Genomic DNA, 23,701 nt, shown 5'->3' with positions numbered 1-23,701 from the left:
TAATCACTGTGTAGAACTCACAGACAAAATGACGAGCAAAGCATAAAAGGCAGCAATTCTATCACACTGTTGGCTTTAAATATAATGATAGATGTTATTGTTAAATGATCCTTGAAGTCTCTCCCATCCAACTTACCAGTTCTGAGACATGAAAAAAATCCCGGCTGGGTCCCTAAAAGAGGACACTGGCAGACCCATTTCTCCACGCCCCGTGCCAAAGGGGCCTGTTCCTGCGCCACTTCCCCCCACTAACGGTGTGGGCTCTGGGAAGGCAGGACATTGTTCCCAAAGCCTGAACGTGGACACTTCACTCTCTAAACTTTTGAATGGCTTCTGCCATTAGCTTTTCTGCTGATGGAATGGCTCAATGTCCTCGAACCCGGCTGCAATTCCTAGCCACGTGTTTCCGAAGCCGGAGACTCAAACAAAGAATGCCCATAGGGTGAGGATGAGCACCCAGGAGCCTAGATCCAAACCCTCATCCACGCCATTCCGAAGCCAGGACTAGTTCTTCCCGTCCCCGCTCACCGCTCTCCCTTCCCATCCTGCCACACGCACGCCCTTGCTGCTCTTCAAGCTCCTTTCGGCCGCAAGACCAGCAGCGCGCTCCTCCCCATCTCCGCGCCCGCTCTCCTCCCTGACCCAGGTCTCCGTCACATGAACACCTTCCCTAGAGCCGGACGGGGACACCTCGCATGGCTTTGCCCCCCCCCCCAATTGCTTCTTTCTCCCCCAGAACACCCACTGCTTCTTTGCTATAACCTTCCACCAGAGTGTCCACTCCCAGGAGGGGAAGACTCCATCTGTTCTTCCTATCACTCACACGTGCACTGTACAGGGCTCAGCAGTCATGCTCAGCAAGTGTTTTTGAGGGTGAAGTAGAAAGCCTTCATTGTGAATAATGTGCATTTGATTCTCTTTGGCAGATTGTGGAGGAGAACAAAGAAAAGGCATTCTCCGGTGGGAGAGATGGTTTAGTGATTAAGGCACTTGCCTGCGAAGCCGAAGGACCCATGTTTGACTCTCCAGATCCGATATAAGCCAGATGCGCAAAGGTGAGGCAAGCACAAGGTCACATACGCCCACTAGATGGCGCAAGAGTCTGGAGTTTGATTTCAGTGGCTGAGGCCCTGGTGCACCAGTTCTTGCCTGTGCTCTCACTCTCTAAAAACAGAAAAGAAGGGCTGGAGAGATGGCTTAGCGGTTAAGCGCTTGCCTGTGAACCCTAAGGACCCTGGTTCTAGGCTCAATTCCCCAGGACCCACGTTAGCCAGATGCACAAAGGGGGGTGGGGGGGCGCATGCATGTGGAGTTCTTTTGCAGTGGCTGGAGGCCCTGGTGAGTCCATTCTCTCTATCTTCCTGTTTCTCTCTTTGTCTCTCTCAAATAAATAAAAATAAACAAAAAGCAATTTAAGAAAAGAAAAGGCATTCTCAAACTTAAAGTATTGTTGAGAGGAATGAAACTTTTAAAAGCATATGATACTTGACAAATGAAAATCATCATTAGGCTGATGTGGCATCATGCTAGATTCTGTGTGCTCTATAAAAATTGGCAGCCCATAGTCCCCACTCACATAAAGACATCCACCAACGGAGAAGCTTATATAAAGCTCTGGCAAAGAGGAATGACTTGTTCTGAATACACTACATTTCTGAGACTACTGGGGGCTTGTTTTTGAATTTATTTTATTTTAAATAAATATAATAATTACACTCTTTTATCCCCTAGCCCCTGCTCCTTTCACTGGGGCCCTCCTCAGTGAGGTTACGGTATTCACTGTGGGGTCATGAAGTCCTCAGTCAGTCCCTGTGGGGTAGTGGGGGGAAGAGGGGACTATGCCTCGGGGTATTCCTACCCACTCTATGGCTCTTACAATCTTTCCACACCCTCTTCTGCAAAGTTCTTTGCACTGTGTCAGGCCTGTTGGTAGTCTGATTTAGTATTGAGCTCTCTATTAGCTCAATAATTGGTATTAGCTTCTAGATTTCTGCTTTGACAGGTTTTGATTGATTGACATGTCTGTCACCATGTCCCTGGAGCTGGTTGTCAGGCTAGCAGTAAGAGCAGCACTCATGTCACCACTTCCTCTGTAATTTCTCCTGGGCCCTGGCAGATGTGGTAGATGTGTCACGATTTGTGTTGGGCAGTTAGCTTTTTCATTTGTTTGTTTTATTGATGGATTTTGGTTCTTCTCTTTTTTTTTTTTTCTGCCTTCTATAAAATAAGCAAATTCTTCAATCAAGAGTGAGAGTAGCTTGGGTTAAGAGAGATGTGCAAAGTTATTTGTGGGACTTTTTGGTGTGCAAGCCCACTCTCCAGAGAGCAGTGGGAGCTTCTCTCCGAAGTCTATGAGTTTCTGTACCAGGTAGGAGTTATCTCCTACTGAGCGGGCCTCATGTCCAATCAGAAAACAACTGGTTACCCGCAGAGGCTGTGTGCCACTATTGCACAAGCGTGCATTTCTTGTCTGGCTGGTTGATTTTGTAGTCTGCAGGGTCCCTGCTTATTCATGCTGTTGGTAACGATCATCCTCCAGTCGATCCCATGGAGCTTTCCAACATTTTGAGGACTAGCCGGGAGGGAGCTAGTTTCCCTTTTGGTTTCAGCATGCTATCCTGATGTCCTGTGACCACAGCCTGCTGTGTCTTCCAGCAATAGGGCCTTACCTTTTAGCTCTTGCAGGTAATCAAGTGTTTTGATAATATCCTACATTGTTTTGGGGACTTCAGAGGTCTTCCTGGCCAACAGCTCACTGTGGGGAGCAACCCAATTCTGGGACTGGGGTTTCCTGGCCAAAGTCCATGGTTTAAAGGCTAAGCTTTTTCCACCTTCTGTCCAGACTATCCCCCTTCTGGGGGCTTGTATTTAGGAAGTATTTAAACACCGAGATGAGAACTTTGATTCTAGCACTCAAAAGACAGAGGTAAGAGTTACATGGCAAGGTCCTGTCTCCAAACAACAATAAAAAAGGATAAAGTTATGCTGGGTATGGTGGTACAAGCCTATAATCCCAGCACTAGGGAGACAGTGATTATAAGCACAAGACCAGCCTGGGCTAATGTGGTGAGATGCTATCCAACAGCATCCAACAAAAAAAATTTAAATAAGAAAGGAAATAAAATAAAATTACTTTCATTTTTAGATATTAATAAAGACTTTCTTTTGGTTTTTCTTTTTTAAGAAATTATTTATTTATTTGACAGAGAATGAGAGGAAGAGAGAGAAAGAATGGGCACGCCAGGGCTCCCAGCCATTGCAAACAAACTCCAGACATGTGCACCCCCTTGTGCATCTGGCTAACGTGGGTCCTGGGGAATCGAACCTGGGTCCTTTGGCTTTGCAGGCAAGCACCTTAACCATTAAGCAATCCCCCCAGCCTTTTTTGTTTGTTTTTTTGAGGTAGGGTCTCACTCTAGCTCAGGCTGACCTGGATTTCTCTATGTAGTCTCAGGATGGCCTCGAACTCTTGGCAATCCTCCTACCTCTGCCTCCCAAGTGCTGGGATTAGAGGCGTGCGCCACCACACCTGGCTCACTAAAAACTTTTTAAATCAGAAAAATAGCTGTACATAGCAAGATATAGTTTACAATAAGAAAGGGATTTCTGGCTTCTCTAAATTACACCATGAAATTACCTAGATGATATAAGTACACAAGAATGGCATCTAGTGGCCACTTGAATAAACTACAGATCCTTAAAAAGCCCACTCTGAGAGACAGCCCAAGTGGCATTCTGTCTCTGTTGTTAGTGGTCTCCGGATTCCCAGATTTCACAGCCAAGATAACTTTTCTTCAATTGAAAGTTACTTGATGTTGCTAAAATATGAAACAACAGTAACTAATACCATCTAGTATCTAACAAAAACAGAATTATATTATCTCCTAAAACAGAAAGAACATAATCTCAAAGTAAAAGAAATGTACTACAAATTGTAAATATTTAACTTAATTTTTTAAAATGTACCATGAGCCAGGTGTGGTGGTGCACACCTTTAATCCCAGCACTCAGGAGGCAGAGGTAGGAAGATCACCGTGAATTTGAGGCCACCCTGATACTACATAGTGAATTCCAGGTTAGCCGGAGATAGAATGAGACCCTACCTTGAAATACCAAAAAAATAAATAAATAAATAAATAAAAAATGTGGATCCCAGCTTCTGTTTTCCCTTTTATCCCCTTATTATTGTTGTTGTTGTTCTTTGAGACAAGGTCTCATTATGTAATCCAGACTTGCTCCTAATTTTCTGTGTGTAAACCCAGATAGACCTTGAATTCCTGATCCTACTGCCTCAGCCACTAGGTTTTCTTTGCCTTGGTGTACCTTTGGCCTGCAAACAGCACAGATAAACACTGACAAGCAACGTTTAGAGATGTTGATAATGGAGATATGCCCTGTGCTCCATTCTTCGGAGGCCTGGTTGGACTCTTGACTCAAAACAAAAATACGTGCATAAGCAGTATTGATCATAGCACCGAAGAGAGCGAGGTCAGTAACTATGGGCCACAGGTCAAGTGTATGTGTGTTCTAGATCAGCAGAGTCCAGCAGGTCAGACCCCTAAATCCCTTCCTTTAACAAATGTGTAAAGATTATGCAAGGTCAAAAGCTCCTTACCCCTTGCTCGTACAGTGTTCTACTGGCTCATGTATTTCTGGCTTTTTGGCTGTTCAATAAGAGTGCCACTGGCATGCTGAGGAAGCCACGGCTGCGGAGCAGAGGCGACAGCAGATGCCGCAGGTTCACTGATGGCTTAAACTAAACGTCTCTTCAGATTTCCTTTTCCCTGAGGCTGCTGCTAGAAGTGTCTAGTCCACTGCTGAGATGGGGGTACCAGGAGTTAGCTCCCCCACCTCTTAGAAGCAGTATACCCACTTCTGGATAAAAAAGTTCCAGAGGCTTGTCTTCTCTAAATTCAGGGCTGCTCTCCTCCCCCAAATACGTGGTAGCAAGTCATGTTTTTTTTAATTAAATTTAATTAATTAATTTATTTGAGAGAAGAGGAGAGATAAAGAGAATGGGTGTGCCAGGGCCTATAGCCACTGCAAAGGAACTCTAGACACATGCACCCCTTGTGCATCTGGCTTATGTGGGTCCTGGAGAGTCAAACTGGGATCCTTTGGCTTTGCAGGCAAACACCTTAACTGCTAAGCCAGCCCATAAGTCATCTTTTAATTTTAAAAAAATTAGTAATTTTGTACACATGGGACACTGATAGACCAGAACAATTAACAAAATTTTGGAAGCAAAATAAGTCCTTAAATTGCTAATTTAACAAATAATTCTGCTAATATTGATATTATTATATGCATATTATTGACATTACTTGAAAACATACTAATAATGGGCACTGGCATTTAGAAGAGTTTGAATATCCACTGTAGACTATCATTTTTTTGTAGAGACTTAACAGATTCCCCCCACCACCAAGTGGGGATTAAGTATCCAAATACATGAGTCTAACGGGGACAATTCATATTCAAACCACCACAGATACTTGCCTATATTTGTAGTGCACTATAACATGAGTCAAGAACTGCTCTGAAAATCTGAATTAGTAAGAGCAATATTGATTTCAACAGCAAAATCAAGACTAGGGTAGGCAGACACAAATATTTTCATCATTAGCAAGAGAAATCAAATCCAGGCTTGATGTCCTATACCTATAACCCCCTCTGAGATGCTCAGAAGGCTGAGAGAGAAGTATTATGAATTCAAGACCAATGTGGGCTATAGAGTGAGCCTTACGCCAGTCTGGACTCCCAGGCAACACCTTTGCTAAAAAATAATAAAGAGCTGGGTATGGTGGCGCACGCCTTTAATCCTAGCACTCAGGAGGCAGAGGTAGGAGGGTCGCTGTGAGTTTGAGGCCACCCTGAGACTACATAGTGAATTCCAGGCCAGCCTTAGCTAGAGCAAGACCCTACCTTGAAAAACAAAAATAAATAAAATAAATAAAAAGAAAATGAGTATCTTTGAAGCAACATGGGTCCTTATGGACAAATGTTTGGGGAACACCATTAATAATTCAGTCAATTTCACCCCTGAAAAATGAGTTTTATACCTCTTACATATTGTCACAATGCAAAGCTCAGTATTATTAAATGGAACACTTGATTTGAAACCTTGTGCTTTAAAAGTTCTTTTTTTTTTTTTATTTTTGGAGACATAGTCTCATGTATCTTAGGCTGGCCTCAAACTCATGAAATAACCAAGATGAACCTGAACTTCGAATTCTCCTGCTTTCACCTCCCAATGGCTAGGGTTACAGGTAAATGTCATCACATCTGGCTTTCACTTTTCTTTTTAAAATATTAACTTTTAAATACTGAATATTTGTATTATTCTGTCTCAATTCTTAAGTGATTTTTATTTGACATTTGCCTTATACCAACTTTGGCTTCTTTTAAATATTTTCTATATTAGAATCTATAACCAGTAGATGTAATTCTTAGATACTGAAATATTCTTGCTATATAATATTGACTCATATCATAGAGACATATTTCTCCTTTAGTATTGAGCTCTTGGCAGCTTCTGATTTTCTGCTTTGATGAGTTTTGGGGTTTTGTTTGTTTGCTTTTTCCAGGTAGGGTCTCACTCTAATCCAGGCTAACCTGCAACTCACTCTATAGTCCTAAACTGGCCTTGAACTCCCAGTGGTCCTCCTAGCTCTGCCTTCCAAGTGCTGGGGTTAAAGACATGCGCCACCATGCCCAGCCTGCTTTGATGAGTTTTGAGTCTCCTCTGCGTCTACTGCCTTCATCCCGGAGGATAATCTCTGGCTAGCCATGACAGCAGCGCTCAATCTGCCACTTCCTGGCAGATATGATAAAGACAACTCATACGAGGCAACTGACTTTCTTTTCTGGTAATTCTAATGAGTCTTAGACCTCCCAAGTATTTGCTGCCCTCTGTAAAAAGGAGAGACGGCTTAGTGGTTAAGATGCTTGCCTACAAAGCCTAATAACCCTGGTTCAATTCCACAGGGCCCACATAAAGCCAGATGCACAAAGTGGTGCATGTCTCTGGAGTTTGTTTGCAGCAGCTATTGGGCCTGGTGTGCCCATTCTGTCTTTCTTCTATTTCTTTCTGCTAGAAGACAAATAAATAAAAATATTATATATACATATATATCTATGTACACAAAAAAATTCAAACAGCTACAACAAAGAGCAGAAAATAAAACTCCTCCTCCACAAGAAATCAAAAACAAGAAGAAAACCAGGCATGGTAGAATTCATCTTTAATCCCAACACTCTGGAAGCTGAAATAGGAGGAACACTGAGTTTGAGGTCAGCCTGGGTTGCAGAGTGAGTTCCAGGTTAACCTGGGCTAGAGTGAGAACCTCTCTCTCAAAAGAAAAAGAAAGAAAGAAAAAAAAAGAGAGGGCTGGAGAGATGACTTAGTGGTTAAGGCACTTGCCTGCAAAGCCAAAGGCCCCAGGTTTGATTCCCCAGGACCCATGTAAACTAGATGCACATGCATCTGGAGTTTGTTTGCAGTGAGTGGAGGCCCTGACACTCTGTCTCTGTCTCTCTCTCTCTCTCTCTCTCTCTCACACATGCACACACTCTCAAATAAATAAAAAAAATAAAATATACTATCTTAAATTATTTTTAAAAAAAATAATTTCTAAATTGTGTGTGTGTGTGTAAACATAGAATCAAAAGTCTAGAAGGAGGGCTGGAGAGATGACTTAGTGGTTAAGCGCTTGCCTGTGAAGCCTAAGGACCCCGGTTCGAGGCTCGATTCCCCAGGACCCACATTAGTCAGATGCACAAGGGGGCGCACACTTCTGGAGTTCGTTCACGGTGGCTGGAGGCCCTGGCGCACCCATTCTCTCTCTCTCTCTCTCTCTCTCTCAAATAAATAAAAATAAACCAAAAAAATAATTTTAAGTCTATAAGGACATGATAACCTCAGGGGACAGGTTTGGATGGAGGAGACCTACTTTGGGTTTTACATCCTGTACTGTCTGACCTCATTTGAACAAGCATACAGTGCTTCCTATCACATGCAATACTCATTTTTTAAAACATGGAGTAGCTCTTTAGAGATGCCTGAGTGGTAAGTGCACTTCCTGTACAAGCATGAGGGCCTGAGTAGGCCCAAAACTACCACATAAATGGCTAGGCAATGTGCACTTTTAATTGCAGCCCGGCAAAGGGAAACAGAAACCAGGGCTTGTGAAAACCAACAAACTCCAGTATCAGGAAGCAACTTCCACTAGAAATAAGATGGGCAGAAGAGCAATGGAGCAGGACCCCCAACATTCTGCTCTGACCACCGCAGGCGAGTGCCCCCAGCTGCAGGGGAGGGCATGGGGCACTGCAAGGCCACATACATGTGCATGCACCATACACACACACACGCCAAAAACTAGAACAAAGTTTATGAAAAGAAAACTTCATAGTACCATTCTAGACAGTTATTATTTGCACCTTGAACTCAGCTCCTTTTTCTTCTATCTCCCGGGTGCTAAGACTACAGGCAAGCACCACCCTGCCCAACTAATACTCTTTTGTTTCTTGTTTGTTTGGGTATTTGTTTTGGTTTTTCGAGGCAGGGTTTCACTCGGACCTGGAATTCACTCTGTAGTCTCAGGGTGGCCTTGAACTCACGGTAATCCACCAGCCTCTGCCTCCCAAGTGCTGGGATTAAAGGCGTGCGCCTCCACACCTGGCTTCTCTTTTGTTTTATTTGACAGCGGCTGGTAGCCAAGTTAGTACACTTTGGTAGTGGATGCCTATCTCACTTTATGGATATACATGTACCATAATTTGTTCATATATTTCTGTATTGATGGAAACTTGGATCCTGATGTTTTGTAAAAATAACACTCCAAGAACATCCTTGGAGAATACATATATGGCACTGATGTTTCTATTAGGTAAGATTGAGGTACTAAGTGTGCATACTGCCAACATCTAGCCTAAGGCCCAACCATTGCTCCTTTGCTATTCTTTTAAGATTTATTTATTTATTAGAGACAGAGAATGGGTGCACCAGGGCCTCTAGCCATTGCAATGCATCTGGCTTACGTGGGACCTGGAGAATCAAACTTGGATCCTTAGGCTTCGCGCGCATGCACCTTAACCACTGAGCCATCTCTTCAGCCTGCTCCTTTGCTTTTCTTATCTTGCTTACTGCAAAGTGCAACTTCTGCCTCCCCAGTCCCGTCTCGGAGGTGGTCCGGTCCCGTCATTCCTCAGCCCTCATCAGCTGTTGCACCTGTGTCCATCCTCACCTGTTTCTTGGCAGCAGGAAGTGGATCAACTAGGGAAGCTGATTGAGTCTTGGTTTGTGCTGCTGGCAAAGCTAAGCAACACATTAGCACAGATTTAGTGGCTTAGGACAACACAAAGTAAATCTCACCGCTCTGGACATCAGAATCCTAATCAGACTCACTGGCGAAGATGAAGATGTCAGCAGGCAGCCAGGCATGGTGGCCTGAGCCTGTAATCCCAGCACTAGGGAGGCTGGGGCATGACGATTGCCATGGCAACGGAGATGGGGTGGGGGCTGGCAGCAGGGCTGCTTCCTAGCCAGCGGCTCTAGGAGAGATGTCTTTCAGGTTGCCTCTCCAATTTCTAGAGACTTCCTGCATTCCTTGGCTGCCATTCCTTGTGTCTTTCTCACATCCCTTCACTCTGGGCTGACTCTTGGGAGACTGTGATTGACCTAACACTGACGGCAGGAATTGAAAGGTACGGTCACTAGGCTCCCAGCAGTCCTCTCAGAGCCCATGCCTACACCGGGGAAGATCCTCAGCTCGGGCCGTAGGGGCTACAGGGGTGGAAGGGTGCACCCCACCCAGAGCAGGCCGAGTCCCAATGGCCGGCCCTTTGCAAGGACACTGACAGAGAAGGTCAAACTAGGAGGCAGTCACCCTTTCTCTCTAGCCAAGTCCCACACAAAGGACATGGGCTTTCAAGGTGTTTGAATTTCAAAAGAACCAGGACAGAAGACCCCTAAGCCCCCGCAGCCCTAAGCAGACTGTGTGGGCAGCTGGAAAGACCTGGACATGAACGTCAGAAGTGGCCTGAAGGAGGCCTCCCATCCAGGGGCTCTGTTGTCTCCTCCACAACTGGGGTGTGTGGGGGTGCCTTCCTTCACATGTTCCCCAGCTTTGTCCAACTAGAGACCTGGGTCAGGATTCACACCCTGTCTTGGGAAGCATCTGGGTTGGGGTGGGGGAGACAGAGCCAGTGCCCTCCAGAAAACTTCTACTCTTGTCAGCCCCCACAAACATACCACCTCAAAGCAGGGTGTGGAGGCTCACACCTGTAATCCCAGCACTCAGGAGGCTGACGCAAAATCAAGAGTCGAAGGCCAGCCTGAAAAACAGAACAAGACCTCAAAAAGTCTCAAAAAAAAAAAAAAAAAATCCCAGCACTGAGGAGGCAAAGTTAGGAGGATCACTGTGAGTTTGAGGCCATCATGAGACTACCTAGTGAATTCCAGGTCAGCCTGGGCAAGAGTGGGACCCTGCCTCAAAAAGAGAGAGAGAGAGAGAGAGAGAGAGAGGTTTATTGTGGCTCAGTTTTGAAGGTTCCAGTCCGTGACCTGTTGGGGCTGCCGCTTGTAGGCCGGGGGTGTGTGGGGGCAGCACATCATGGTGGAGCACCTGGTGGAGCAAAACCCCTCACATCAGGGGCTGGGGAAATGGCCTAGTGGTTAAGGCATTTGCCTGCAAAGCCTAAGGACCCCGGTTCGATTCCCCAGGACCCATGTAATCCAGATGCACAAGGGGTCGCATGCATCTGGAGTTTGTTTGCAGCGGCTAGAGGCCCTGGCGTGCCCATTCTCTGTTTCTCTCTGTCTCTTCCTCTGTCTCTCAAATAAATAAATAAACTACTCACATCATGGCCAAGGGGTGAAAGAGGACAGGAGGAAGGGCTCAGGCCCCATTGTCCTCTTCAAAAGCAGGTGCCCAGTGACCTAACAACCTTCAAGTAACCCCACTTCTTAAAGATCCCACCACCTCCCAATAGAGCCACCCTGGAGAGTAAGTTTGACACATGGGCCTTGGAGGGATACTTTAAAACCCACAAGCAATCCCACCCACCCAGGCAGCAGCTTAATACCTTGACCTCTCTAGTTCTACCCAGAGAAGTGGATTTTATCGAAAGTAAAATTTCAACATATAGCCACATATCTGGGTTGTTGCAATCCAGTTTGCATTGCTGGTAGAAATCACCCAACCAAGAGTAGCTTCTGGGAAAAAGAGGTTTATTTTGGCTCACAGGCTCGAGGGGAAGCTTCACGATGGCAGGAGAAAACAATGGCATGAGCAGAGGGTGGACATCACCCCCTGGCCAACATAAGATGGACCACAGCAACAGTAGGGTGTGCCAAACACTGGCATGGGGAACCTGGCTATAAAGCCCTTAAGCCTGCCCCCAACAATACACTCCCTCCAGGAGGCATTAATTCCCAAATCTCCATCAGCTGGGAACCTAGCATTCAGAACACCTAAGTTTATGGGGGACACCTGAATCAAACCACCACATGGGTCTCTAACTCACTCTACATTTTACTTATCTACTCGTGATGAATGCCCCTTTGTACTAGCGAGTTTAAATGTACCTCATGGTTCTGAAGGATTTCAGGGCTATGCTAGGATCTGTTGGCATTTAGGCCACTTCTGACTTCCACCCTGCAGACTCGTGCTGGACGGGGCACCTGGGTAAGGACGTGAAGGCGCAGTGGGTTTCTGCGTCTCCAACAATGCCTGCCTATTCAAGTGTCATGACCTCAGGAATGGAGACCTGGCAAAGCACAATGACCCTTTTCTACTCCTTGGAACAAGCGGTTTCCTCCAAGGAAGGCACTTTTCCGGAAAACATGTTATTTCAAGGCCTCTTGATTCCAGAATGCAGCCTGTCCCAGAGAGAAATCCCGCCCTGGTTTCAGAGCCAGGGACCACGGAGGAAGGGCAGCATGGGGTGCCTCTTCCCCCTTACTCCCTCAGACGTCAGTCCTGCCAACAAGCAAGCCGGGGAGCTCGTCTCTGCACTCCGCACACCCATGGAAGGTCCTTCCACTTCCCAGGGGGCTGTAAGGAATTCACAGGGTGCTTCCTGCCCTTTGCAAGCGGGGAAACAAGACCTAAGGCCACAAGAGGCAGAAGCAAAGTGTCAGGGAGGCCTCAACACACTGTTTTTTTTTTAAAGGCATACACAAACACAGAGAGAATGGTCCAGGGCCTTCAGCCACTGTGAACAAACTCCAGACATGTGTGCCCCCTTGTGTGACATTGAGCACTTGTGTTACTGTGCATGTGTCTACATGGGACCTATATATTCAAACACAAGTTCTTAGGCTTTTCAGGCAAGTGCCTTAACTGCTAAGCAACCTCTCCAGCCCTCAACACACTCAAACCCAAAGGCTGTTCTTCCAGACTCCCAGCCCCTCAGGGAAAGTTCATGAGTGGCCTGAGGAGACCTCTGCAGATGGCAAAGACCACTGTCTCCCTTATCATCAGAGATGCGTTTTGCTCAGATAAACCTGGGGTGATCGTGCCCACCAGCTTCCCTTACTCCTGAAGATGTGAACTGGATTCTGTTGAGGTGCTCTGGATAACATATGCCCAGAAAGAGAGCCTTTTGGCATTGCTCCTGCAGAGTCACCGTTGCCCTGAGATCCTCACAGGGCAGCCATTCACACAATGGAGGGTATGAGGCTGTCGGGGTACTGACAGATGACATATAAAGTACGCCTGGTGCCTAGTAAGAGACCCTGCTGCAGCAGTAAACAGACAGAATGCTCGATCTGGAGACGGGGAGGCTGGGACCCACTAGCTCTGTCCCAGAGGTCCAGGGTGACCTTGAATAGTTACTTCTCTCACAACTGCCACCCGATAAATACCTCTGGCTTTGCTCGTATCTTGGTGCCAGTCTGTCCTGTCCTTGCACTGCCAACCTCCATCCATTGGATATAGTGGGTAGAGGACTGTCTTTGGCAGTGAGGGGGCTTCCTGCTAGCCTGTTACTGGGCTCCTCCCTCTCCTTATACAAGAGGCTGTGCTAGGGAAAATGACACACCTCACATCATGCACCATGCAGATACCACACACAGTCAAACCACACACATACCACATACCACAGCATACATACCACACATCATATACCATGCAGATACCACACACGGTCAAACCACACACATACCACATACCACAGCACACACACACCTCACATCATGCACCATGCAGATACCCACACACACAGTCAAACCACACACATACCACATACCCACAGCACACACACACCTCACATCATACACCACACACACCAAATACACACATTTACCCACCACACCATACACTGTTTAGCCACACATACATCTTATACACACACACACCAGACATGCACACATGTTCCTACAACACGCAACATATACAAATTACCCTGTTTCACACATCACACAGTCATAACACCCCACATGCAGACACATCACACAACACATGCATCACATGTCATGTACATGCACAATACACATACCACATGTCATATACCACACACATACCACACACCAGACTCACACGACACACCATACATACCACACATCACAGCCCCACAGTGTGACTGCTCACTCACCAAGGTCATTGTCAACATTTATGTTCAAAATTCAGGGGTTATTTTGTACTCACTTCTGATAGTTACCCACCCTCTCACCGTCTCCATAGAATTGCCAGATAAAATGCAGTGGCACTTGATTTCATGTAGATAACAAATAATGTCTTAGTGTATGTCCCAAATGTTTCATGGGGTGTACTTATACTAAAAATTACCCATCCTCTATGTGAAATTCCACTTTGTCTGGCGGACATGGATTTTTAAAAATATTTTTAGGGCTGGAGGGATGGCTTAGCAGTTAAGGCATTTGCCTGCAAAGCCAAAGGACCCAGGTTCGATTCCCCAGGACCCATGTAAGCCAGATACACAAGGTGGCACATGTGCCTAGAGTTCATTTGCAGCCGTTGGAGGCCCTTGCATGCCCATTTTCTTTCTTTCTCTCCCTCTAATAAATAACTAAATAAAAGTTTTTAAATATTTTTTAAATTTTTTATTTATTTGAGAGAATATGTATGTGCTCAGGCCTCCTGCTACTACAAACAAACTCTAGGTGCATTTGCCACATTGTGCTTCTCAGTTTATGTGGGTTCTGGGGAATGGAACCCGGACCAACAGGCTTTGCAAGCAAGCACCTTTAACCACTGAGCCACCTCCCCAGCCCATGTCCTGTATTTTTATTTGCCAAATCTGGCAACCCTACTCCTATGACTGTGTCCTATGCACCCTCCTCCTTCTTGTCCCTGCTCTAGCTGATGCTCCTCAGCCCCGCCCTTGGTCAGCTTGCGGGGGGGGGGGGGGGGGGCGGGAGGGGGGAGGGGGGAGGGGGCGGGGACTGATCTTAACAACCTTCTTTCCTACAACCCCTGCCCTCCTGTCCCAGATCCGCCCCAGGCTCCATCTCCCCCTCGCGGCTGCTGCAGCTTGTGCCTGGACTCTGCTCCTGCCCAGCCCAACAAGTAAGGCTGCCTCTTTGGGGCCTTCAACATCCACTGCCTAGAAACGTGCTTTCAAATGCAGCAAGAAGTGGTCCCCTCCGGAGCTGGCCAGTGCCCAAGGCTCATCCCCGTCAGCCAGCCAGGCTGGGCCTGTGACGTGCTGTTCTACGTGGTCTGCACTGACACTTTCCCCAGAGCCTGCTTGTCCATCCTTTCCTTCTAGTCCAGCTCAAGGGCCTCCTCCTCCTAGGTTTCTCTGAACAACTACCTTGCCCTCCCTTGAGTACCTAAAGCACATTATTGCTGCCTTGTCCTAGGGTTTTTTTGAGTGCTGGAACCAGGTCTGATTGGCCCTCCCCTTCCCTGGGCAGAGCCCGGTCCATATAGACACAGCTCTGCCCATGCTCATTGAAGGGAGGATCGGACTCCTGATCAGGTGAATGAGTGATGGAATGAATGAACGCATGCATCTGTAAGTGAAAAGTAGGCCTCACTGAGTAGATGATTGGGGAGGGGAGATAGGTGGGCTGGTAGATGCGTGGATGAGTGAGTGAGGAGTGGATGGATGGGCAGATGTATGAATGAAGAGTGAAGAGATCGATGGGTTGGTAGCTATGTGAACGGGCGAGTGGGGCGATGGATGTGTACATGGGGAGGTGGAATGAGTGAATGGATGTATGGATGAGCCAGGGGGCTTGTGGATGTGTGTGTGGGGGGGGTGGAAAGATAGATGAGTAGGTGGGTAGATTGGTGGGTGCCTGAGGTTGTAATCCAATGAGGATTCCTTGGGGCTTGACAGGCTATCCATCTCCTGTAGATGCAGGCTGACCTGTGCCCTACTATTGCTTGTTTTCTGTGCTGTTTTTTGTTTTTTGAGGTAGGGTCTCCCTGTAGCCCAGGCTGACCTGGAACACACTCTGCAGTCTCAGGTCGGCCTGGAACTCACAGTGATCCTCCTACCTCAGCCTCCGGAATGCTGGGATTGGAGGCCTGCGCCACCACGCCCTCACAGTCCTGTCTTTTAAACCTGGGGCGCCTCCCTGGACTGTCCTGGTGTGGGCTGTGCATGCTCACACAGAACAGGATCAGGGGCCTGGGCCAGGATCCTTGGCTCCAACTGGAAGGTGCCCAGTGGAGCTGACACTGCTTACAGGGCAGAGAAAGACAAGGCCCACTCCCCTCTCGTGCAAGCTTCCACCTAGTCATTTCTCCCCACTGAAGGCTATGTGCCCAGGAGCCTCATGGTGTCTGGACGTGCTCACTCATCTCTCACAAGTCTAGGTGCATCTGGGATGAGGCCGCCACAGAGCTCCTGTGTGAAGATGCTGGCCAGGTCCCTTTCGAGGAAGGGCTTCAGGACCTGCCTCAGGGCTGAGCTGTGCTTGGATGAGGCCAAACCCTGGCTCGGCAGCACTCAGGGAACTTTAAGGGCCGCCCTTGCCATCTGACTCCTTCCTCTGCCAGTCTTGCTCCCACCTCCGGCTCCATTCAGGTGCTCACCCCTAGTAGGCGTCTTGGGCTCAGACCAACTCATTCACCTATGGAGAACACGACACTGGTTCCCTTTACTTGGTCTACAGGGTTCCGAGCCCCCGGCTCCCCTCCAGCGCGTCCACGAAGACCCTGCTTGGGAAGCTCTAGGATCCAGAGTGCCAAGGACATGGTGCCAGGAGCTCCTGTCCCTGAGCTGAGCCCTGCTCTCCCCAGGCTCAGCCCCACAGCCTGAGTTCTCCCCCCGTACCTCTCCCTTGCCCTCCCTAACCCCATACCTCTTCAGACTCCAGCCTGTGTCTCTGGATCCTTCCAGTGGCCACCAAATGCCAGGGAAGCTTGTCTGGACACCCTTTACAGGCCAGAGACCCTTCGCACTCAGTCTTGCCCAGGTCCCAGGAAGGCCACCCATTCTGGGCTAGATATAGATATTTGAGCCGGAGGTTCATAGTTTCCCACCCTTCAAACTGTGCTTTCTAAATGTGACAGGGTCATTATTCCGTGTTCACAGAGAACAGATGTTCTATTAATAAAACTGAATGTCTCTTTTATTTGTGGTCAAAACAGTAGCTTCATCACATTTTCTGAAATGAAACATTTTAACTTTTTTGGAATTATCTTTCGGTTCACGATTTTTTGTTGTTGTTGTTGTTTGTGTTTTTGTTTTTGTTTTTCAAGGTAGGGTCTCACTCTGGTCCAGGCTGACCTGGAATTAACTCTTTCATCTCAGGGTGGCCTTGAACTCATGGCGATCCTCCTACCTCTGCCTACGATTTTTTTTTTAAATTATCCCTAAGTGACGCAAATCACTCACATTCTCTAAGAATAGCAGTAGCCTGTTAGAACATAGCAGTAAAGTCTCATTCAAAATGTGTTTAAAAGTCTTCTTGCTGGCTTTGCTGTTAATGAAACACCTTGTACTTTCAGTGACTCTTATTTTCTATTCTGCTTCCTTTGGTGGTTTTTCCAAACCCGATGTGGAAAGACCCATAAAAGGATATACATTCTCAATTATGAAATAAATCACTTGTTCCCAGAAAGCAGCTGTTTGGTTTCAGGATTTCGGCACTGATTTCAGAGATAGGCCTCAGGGTTGGGCACCTTGCAGCGTTGGAAAAGATGAGAAACAAGAAGTGGTTCCTCAGAGTGTCCACTTGAGGGCGCTGCTTCCTTGGGTGGCAATAGAGCCAATTTCCCAGGCTACCCTGTGCCCAGTAAATTCTGGTGAGGTGATGACCACCAGCTGGTGTAGGTCAGCAGAACCGTCCTACCATGCAATGCCACATAGGGTCTGTCCAAGCCAGGAGGCTTCTCCTCCGCCCCACTTGAACTGAGCTGTCAGGGTTCAGGTAGCCCATACCTGGTCCTAACACCTGAGCTTGCCCGGGGTAAAAAGTGGAGTGGGTCAGGGTGGAAGGAAACAAGAAGTCTGTGGGATACAGAAGGGAAAGGACATGGATGCAGGCCTTATTCGGGGGGAAGAACAAAGAGATCCTGTTAGCCTCACATGACAGTCCAGAAGTCCTGGGTACTCTTCACTGGCGGGGTTTGGAGTGCAGGCCCCGTGAAGAGAGATGCTTCCTGGCGAAACGTGGCCACTGTGAAGCCATGGTCCTTCTGAAGATCCTGGGTCTTCGAATCAAAGCTGAAATAACAGAGGAGGCAGGCAATGGCCACGGTGACCACAAGCAACACAGCCACTACTCCGATCACTGCGGTTTCCATGACTTCTGTGTGGCACTTGTTACCTGAGCAACATGGAAGGTCTCGGAGCCTTAACACCTCAGCTAATCCCAGAGAGCTGTCGGTAGTTTGAGCTGGGCTGCTGTTCCCCTTTAGTCTTCTAAGGGGCTGATCTGAGGCCTTAGGTCTGCCGCCATAGGCCGTTGGATGCCCCCACGAGTCCTTTCTGCTGGGATCTAGGTTGATCTTTGGTACGTTGGCTATCCCTCAGGCTAGGCCCCAAAAAACTGTAGTCAACTCCACTGGCAGCTTCTAGAAGTACCATCACAGAAGAGGGAAGGTCAAGATTCCCTGGACACGGAAAGGACCAAGAAGGAGCAGAAGATGTTGCTCAGAGCGAACCTGGCCAGCTCTGGCCCTCTGGTGAGGCCTCTGGATTTCAAGAACAACTGGAAAAAAAACAAAAAGAAAGAAAGACAAAAGCTACTGTACACTCAAGAAGAAGACAAAAATCCTAGCCTTTGGTGAACCAAGGAAGAGTCTGGCTCCTCCCAGGGAGGGACCTGGGGCCCATCCTCCAATCTGCTCTCTGCTGTCACCAGCCCCCCACCCCCACCCCACCCCACCCCCGCCACGGGCCCTGGGCTGGAAGGCAGATGTGGAGGAAGACAAGGGTCAGCTCTGGGCAAAATTGAGGGTGAGGTCAGGCAGCATGCACCATGATCATGGGTCCCAGGAGACCCCAGAAAGGGCTGAGGAAAAGACAGCATTCTGCACTTGGCCTCCTTTTCTGTGCGGGGTTGGAGTGTGTGGTTTACGTGAAACAAGCACTGCTCTGGCCATTTCAGTAACCGTGTAAGGCCGCTCACCCCGCGGTTGGAGAAGAAGAACCCCTCTTCTGCCCCTTTGCCACTAGTCCAGCCCCGCTGCTCACACTAGGTGCTGTGAAGACTGACCCTGAGCTTCCCCGAATGCCAACCTTGGCTATACCCGGTGCTGTGCTCCCCCTTGTCTGGTGGCTACCCCAGGGGCCATGACTGTCCCTCTGGAGACTACCAGCATTTTCCTTTTCATGGGTCCTGCCTGGAACTTGGTGCCCGGATGTCTGAGCTGCTGTGAGCACTTCCTGAATCCTTTACTCCAATGGCGGTCAAGGGCCCAGGAGCCACAGCCACCACCTCCTCAGTAGGCAGCACTTAGCCCGTCCCACAAACACTCAGGGTCATTCCTCTACCCTTCCCCTTGGAGGGCATCAGGGGAGTAAGCCTGGCCCTCGGTCACCCTCAGCACCTGAGACCTCACCACCTCCAGAAGTCTGGATCAACCCCTTTACTCATATCATGAATAACGGAGCAGTGAGAAAACAGCACTTCTGAGTACTAGACACAGCCGGGCGCTGTCTTAACCCCTCCCTGCAGCCCTGTGCAGCAGTAGTGCCTCCATTTGACACATGGGATGGCCACAGAGCGGGAACGCTGAGCCCAGGTCGGCTGCTAGTTAACTGAAGGAAGGACGGCATCAAATGGCTGAGCAGGGCCTTCCCTCCCTCCGTTCCCAAATCAGCCTCTTTCTACAGAGTGACCATCACCTGATTCTATAGTCTTCCTGATCAGGGGCCAGCACCCAGACAGGGCAGAGGGTTGACCTAAGGTCACATACCCTGGGACCTTTCCAATTTCTCCAAGGCCCAGACCGCCTACTCACGGAGCAGAAGAGACAATGATGCGCCGTCCCATGCTTGCGCTTCCCCCTTGCAAAGAACACACCGTCCCGTTCTCACGCTTGGACAATCTGGGCTCCTCCTCCACGTGAACACAGGAAGTCAGACACTTCTGAATGTTTGTCTTAACAAACGACAGCTGGGAGAAGCCGCGCTAAGTGGACAGGATGAACATCATGCATTGGTGTCCGACGAAACCCCCGTATCACCTGGTTAATCTGGGTGATGAGGCTGAGGGGCTGTTTCAGATTTCAAGCTTTATTGTTTCCCTGAGATCTCTCTCTCTCCTCTCCCCTCCCTCCCTCCCTCCCTCCCTCCCTCTCTCTCTCTCTCTCTCTCTCTCTCTCTCTCTCTCTCTCTCTCTCTCTCTCTGCTCCATACTGCTGGGATGGGCCTCCAAACCAGACACAGCTTATGGAAGGAATAGCCCTTATTTCAGGCTTTCAGATCCAGAGGAAGTTCCATAATGACAGAAGAAGCTGGCCCCCTTTACCAAGCCCACACAGAGAGAAAACCCATCAGCAGCACCACAAGCAGGCACACTCTGGGCACTCTGCATACCTAGGCTGGAATTCAGATCCGCCCCCAGTGACACCTTAGGGCTGGACACCAGGATCCGCCCGCAGTGACACCTCTCCATCCAGGCAGCTGGAAACCCAAGTTATTATGGAGTCTACTGGGGTACATAAATTCAAACTCTCTCTTTCTTTTCTTGGGGGGCGGGAGGAGAGAGAGGGAGAAGGAGAATTGGCACATCCGGGCCTCAGCCACTGAAATCGAACTCCAGATGCTTGCGCCACCTAGTGGGCATGTGCTTGCCTCATCTTTGTGCATCTGGCTTAAGTGAGATCTGGAGAGTCAAACATGGATCCTTAGGCTTCGCAGGCAAGCACCTTAATCGCTAAGCCATCTCTCCAGCCCTCTTGTTCTCTCTCTCCCTGTATCTCGTTCTCTCTCTCCTCCTAGGCTGGCCTTCCACCTCCTAAGTGTACCATGCCAAGTTGAATCCAGAGCTTTCAGAATGCTAGGCAAGCACTTTACCAAGTGAACTACATCCCCAGCCTCTCTGATTTCTCGTTGGCTTCTTCTCTGAGCAAGCATGAGCAACAGTGGCTTTGCATTCTTTTTTTTCTTTTTTAATTTTTATTTATTTATTTATTTATTTGAGAGCGACAGACACAGAGAGAAAGACAGATAGAGGGAGAGAGAGAGAGAGAATGGGCGTGCCAGGGCTTCCAGCCTCTGCAAACGAACTCCAGACGCGTGCACCCCCTTGTGCATCTGGCTAACGTGGGTCCTGGGGAACCGAGCCTCGAACCGGGGTCCTTAGGCTTCACAGGCAAGAGCTTAACCGCTAAGCCATCTCTCCAGCCCAGGCTTTGCATTCTTGATGTGGACTAAAGGACAATTATTCTACCCCAGTCCCTTCTGCTAATCATATAAGCCTTTCCCCTGATGTTCAGGAAGAAAAACTGCCACAAACTTACAGAGACCTCGTCCCCTTCTTTGGTTTAATCTATAAATGCAAAGCTACGGAAGGGGGTAGGTCTGAGGTAGGAAGACTGGAGGGTGCTGTGGCATGAGCCAAGCTAGGAGCCTACATGTGGAAAATGGGGAAGCAGTGGTGGGTTTGCAGGACGTGATAGACAGGAATCAATCGATGGGACCTCTGACCCATTTTCCCACTGTAGAAGTCTAGTATAGCTGTTATTGTGAACTTGCCCCCTTCCTGAAGTGGTCACTCCTCCCCCAGTTCTCACAGAATCCACTGGGAAACAGGAAGGAAAGAGGACATTCTATTCCAGTGAGTCACAGGGCCTCTGACTTTCTGGCCTGTTCTCCAGCCCCTCCCTCCTAAGCCTGGCCCTGCTTCCTCAGCTCCCAGGCACAGGCTGAAGGCCTCTGAACCAGATTCCCTTCCTCTCCGCAGGCTCCCAACAGCTGTGCATAGAGCATTTGAGAGCACTCATGGCTGCCGGCTTTGGGAAAAGACCCTATTATCCATTCCATCCAAAGGAAGAGAAAACTGACGCCTGGAAGAGGCAAACACACTCCGCAGGCCACCTAGCACCCCAGTGGTTCACGGAACCCAATCCATTCCATCGTAGTCCCAGCAGCCACTTGAAAGTACCTGGAGACGGGCAGGCTGGAAACAAGACCTGGGAAAGAAACCCTGATCCAGTCCCCAAGGTTCGAACCACTGAATCTGATGCAGCCAGTGCCTGGTATCTGCCCTTGACCCCAGCTGGAAGGAGCACTTGAGATAGAATTTCGGGGGGGGGGGCAGCCTGGATGGTTTCAACACCCCCTATCCAGGGCCCTGGGCAGAGGGTCAGAGCCCTGCTGGTGAACAGAGGGTCCTTTCTGGGCAAATACTTTGTGCAAATACTGAATTTCCCCTCAGAGTGCAAGCAGGGCCCACCCACTTCCCCCCACTTCACAGCCAGTCCCCCAGCCCCAGCTTCCTCTGCTAAAAGGAGGTCCCAAGACAAAATGCCATAAGCCTGATGACCATCCCTGCCCTCCCCCACCAACACCATGCTGAAATCAAGAGCCTCTTCGCAAAAGCTTTTCTTGTGGCTTTTATTTCTTGTACCAAGACACCAATGAACGGATGGTGCAGTCCCATGCCGCTTTCTGTACCCTTTAGGGCATCTCGCAGCCAGCTCCTTGACGTCCACAGGCCTGCAGCTGCCCACAAAAGTCAGGCGAGTCCTTCACATCCACCTATGCGCTGGCCCTACAGACACCCCTGGTTGCTTCCCGGCCACCAGGAGTTACTGTCACAGGTGGGGTCGACCAGCCAATCCTGCCAAGCCAACTCAGGAGTTTCTAGGGTTCCTGCTGCATGGCAGGGGAGGGGCCAACTAAAGCCCAAACAGGACTCGGGGTCCCCAGTACTCCCCAGTCACCCTAGAGACACATCCTTCCGACACAGAGACGTCAGGGGTTCTGCTCATCCCGGTGACTGATGCAGGACGACGGGGCCGGGCGTCTGCCACCCACAGGCCTCAGTGGTGGTGGCGCTGGTGGTGATGCTTGTGGAGATGGAGGCCAACAGCGGGCCCGGGAGACACGTGGCCAAGGTGATGATGATGGTGGTGATGGTGAAAGGGTCCCAGGAGACCCCGACGCCGGCTCTTGAAGAGCCGAGGCTGGGCTGTCCGGACTCGGTTTCCCCCTGCCGACGGGTGGTTCCTCTCGGCGTCGGGATCCCGCGCCCCGTGGAAGAGGCAGGTGGCCAGCAGCAGCAGCAGCAGCAGCAGCACGGCCACCGCAGCGCCCGCCACCCAGCCCGCCGACGCCGTCGTGCCCAGCATGGCGCGGGCGCAGCCCGGAGGCCCCGTCTGCCCAGCGGCGCCCAGCTGCCCGCGCCCCTGCAGCAGCCTCTGCCCAGCCCTCGCCGGCTCCGCAGCGGAGCTGGACAGCGGCCAGGGAGCGTGGGAGAGGCCTGTTTGGACGGGAGGGTCAGCCAAGGGCAAGGCCTGGGGGGGGGGGTATCTGGGAGACCGGGTGGAGACCGAGCAGCTGCTCGACTAGGTGTCCTTGAGGGGATAGCCCTGAAACCAGGGGTTAGAGGTCGATGTACCTAGACCCCCGGGGGGGGGGGGGGGCTTCGCTTTCCTCTCGTAGAAACAGCGCTGCAGAGACAATTAAAGCCGTGGCCTTTGGAGCCACACGCCTCACTGGCTCTGTGATTGTGTAACAATTCCCTAGCCTCTCTATGCCTAATCTGTGAAATGGCTACGCGCACAATCTGCTTCAAAGGGTTTTCTGAGAATCAAAGAATGGAGGATGGCCGGGCGTGGAGTCGCACGCCTTTAGTCTCAGCACTCGGGAGGATAACTGTGAGTTCGAGGTCACCCTGAGACTACAGAGTGAATTCCAGGTCAGCCTGGGCTAGAGGGAGACTCTACCTCAAAAAAAAGGGGGGGGTGTATAAAGTATTTAAACAAGCCGGGCGTGGTGGGCGCATGCCTTTAATCCCAGCAGCCGGGAGACAGAGGTAAAGATGATTGCCTGGAGTTTGAGGCTGCCCTGAGACTACATTGTGAATTCCAGGGCAGCCTGAGCTAGGGTGAGACTCTACCTTGGGGGAAAAAAAAGAATTTGAACAGTTGCTGACACATTTGCTATAAATAATACTATGGTGGAGTTTGGATTGAAACAATTGGGGAGCAGTGTCATCTGAGAGTATGTGATGCGTCCCCTAGCATCCTGCACCGTTCCGTGGACCAATATTAGGGTTTGACCGGGGACTTACTCCAAGCTAAGTAAGCTCCAAAACTTTGGG

General features: G+C 49.3%; 2 protein-coding genes across 4 annotated transcripts; both read right to left on the bottom strand.

Annotated features, from left to right (window-relative positions):
- Positions 1-16,788: 16,788 nt before the first annotated feature.
- On the bottom strand, positions 16,789-19,538 carry Spaar (small regulatory polypeptide of amino acid response). Of its 3 annotated transcripts, none has more exons than XM_045132853.1 (2): positions 19,392-19,538; positions 16,789-18,136 (listed from the first exon to the last, which is right to left on the bottom strand). In XM_045132853.1, exon 2 carries the CDS (start codon positions 17,727-17,729, stop codon positions 17,508-17,510), a length of 222 nt encoding a protein of 73 aa, XP_044988788.1. In that variant the 5' UTR covers positions 17,730-18,136; positions 19,392-19,538; the 3' UTR covers positions 16,789-17,507. The 3 variants fall into 3 exon arrangements, with proteins under 3 accessions (XP_044988788.1, XP_044988794.1, XP_044988799.1); XM_045132859.1 differs by having other exon boundaries at positions 19,347-19,421; XM_045132864.1 differs by lacking the exon at positions 19,392-19,538 and adding an exon at positions 19,276-19,366.
- A 2,438-nt stretch (positions 19,539-21,976) lies between these two features.
- On the bottom strand, positions 21,977-22,727 carry Hrct1 (histidine rich carboxyl terminus 1). Its single transcript, XM_045141694.1, has one exon. The coding sequence runs from the start codon at positions 22,725-22,727 to the stop codon at positions 22,419-22,421; it is 309 nt and encodes a 102-aa protein (XP_044997629.1). The 3' UTR covers positions 21,977-22,418.
- Between the last annotated feature and the right edge of the window lie 974 nt (positions 22,728-23,701).

Source organism: Jaculus jaculus, chromosome 1, assembly GCF_020740685.1.
Source record: "Jaculus jaculus isolate mJacJac1 chromosome 1, mJacJac1.mat.Y.cur, whole genome shotgun sequence".
NCBI classification, from domain to species: domain Eukaryota; kingdom Metazoa; phylum Chordata; class Mammalia; order Rodentia; family Dipodidae; genus Jaculus; species Jaculus jaculus.
This window is presented reverse-complemented; position numbering and strand designations above follow the sequence as displayed.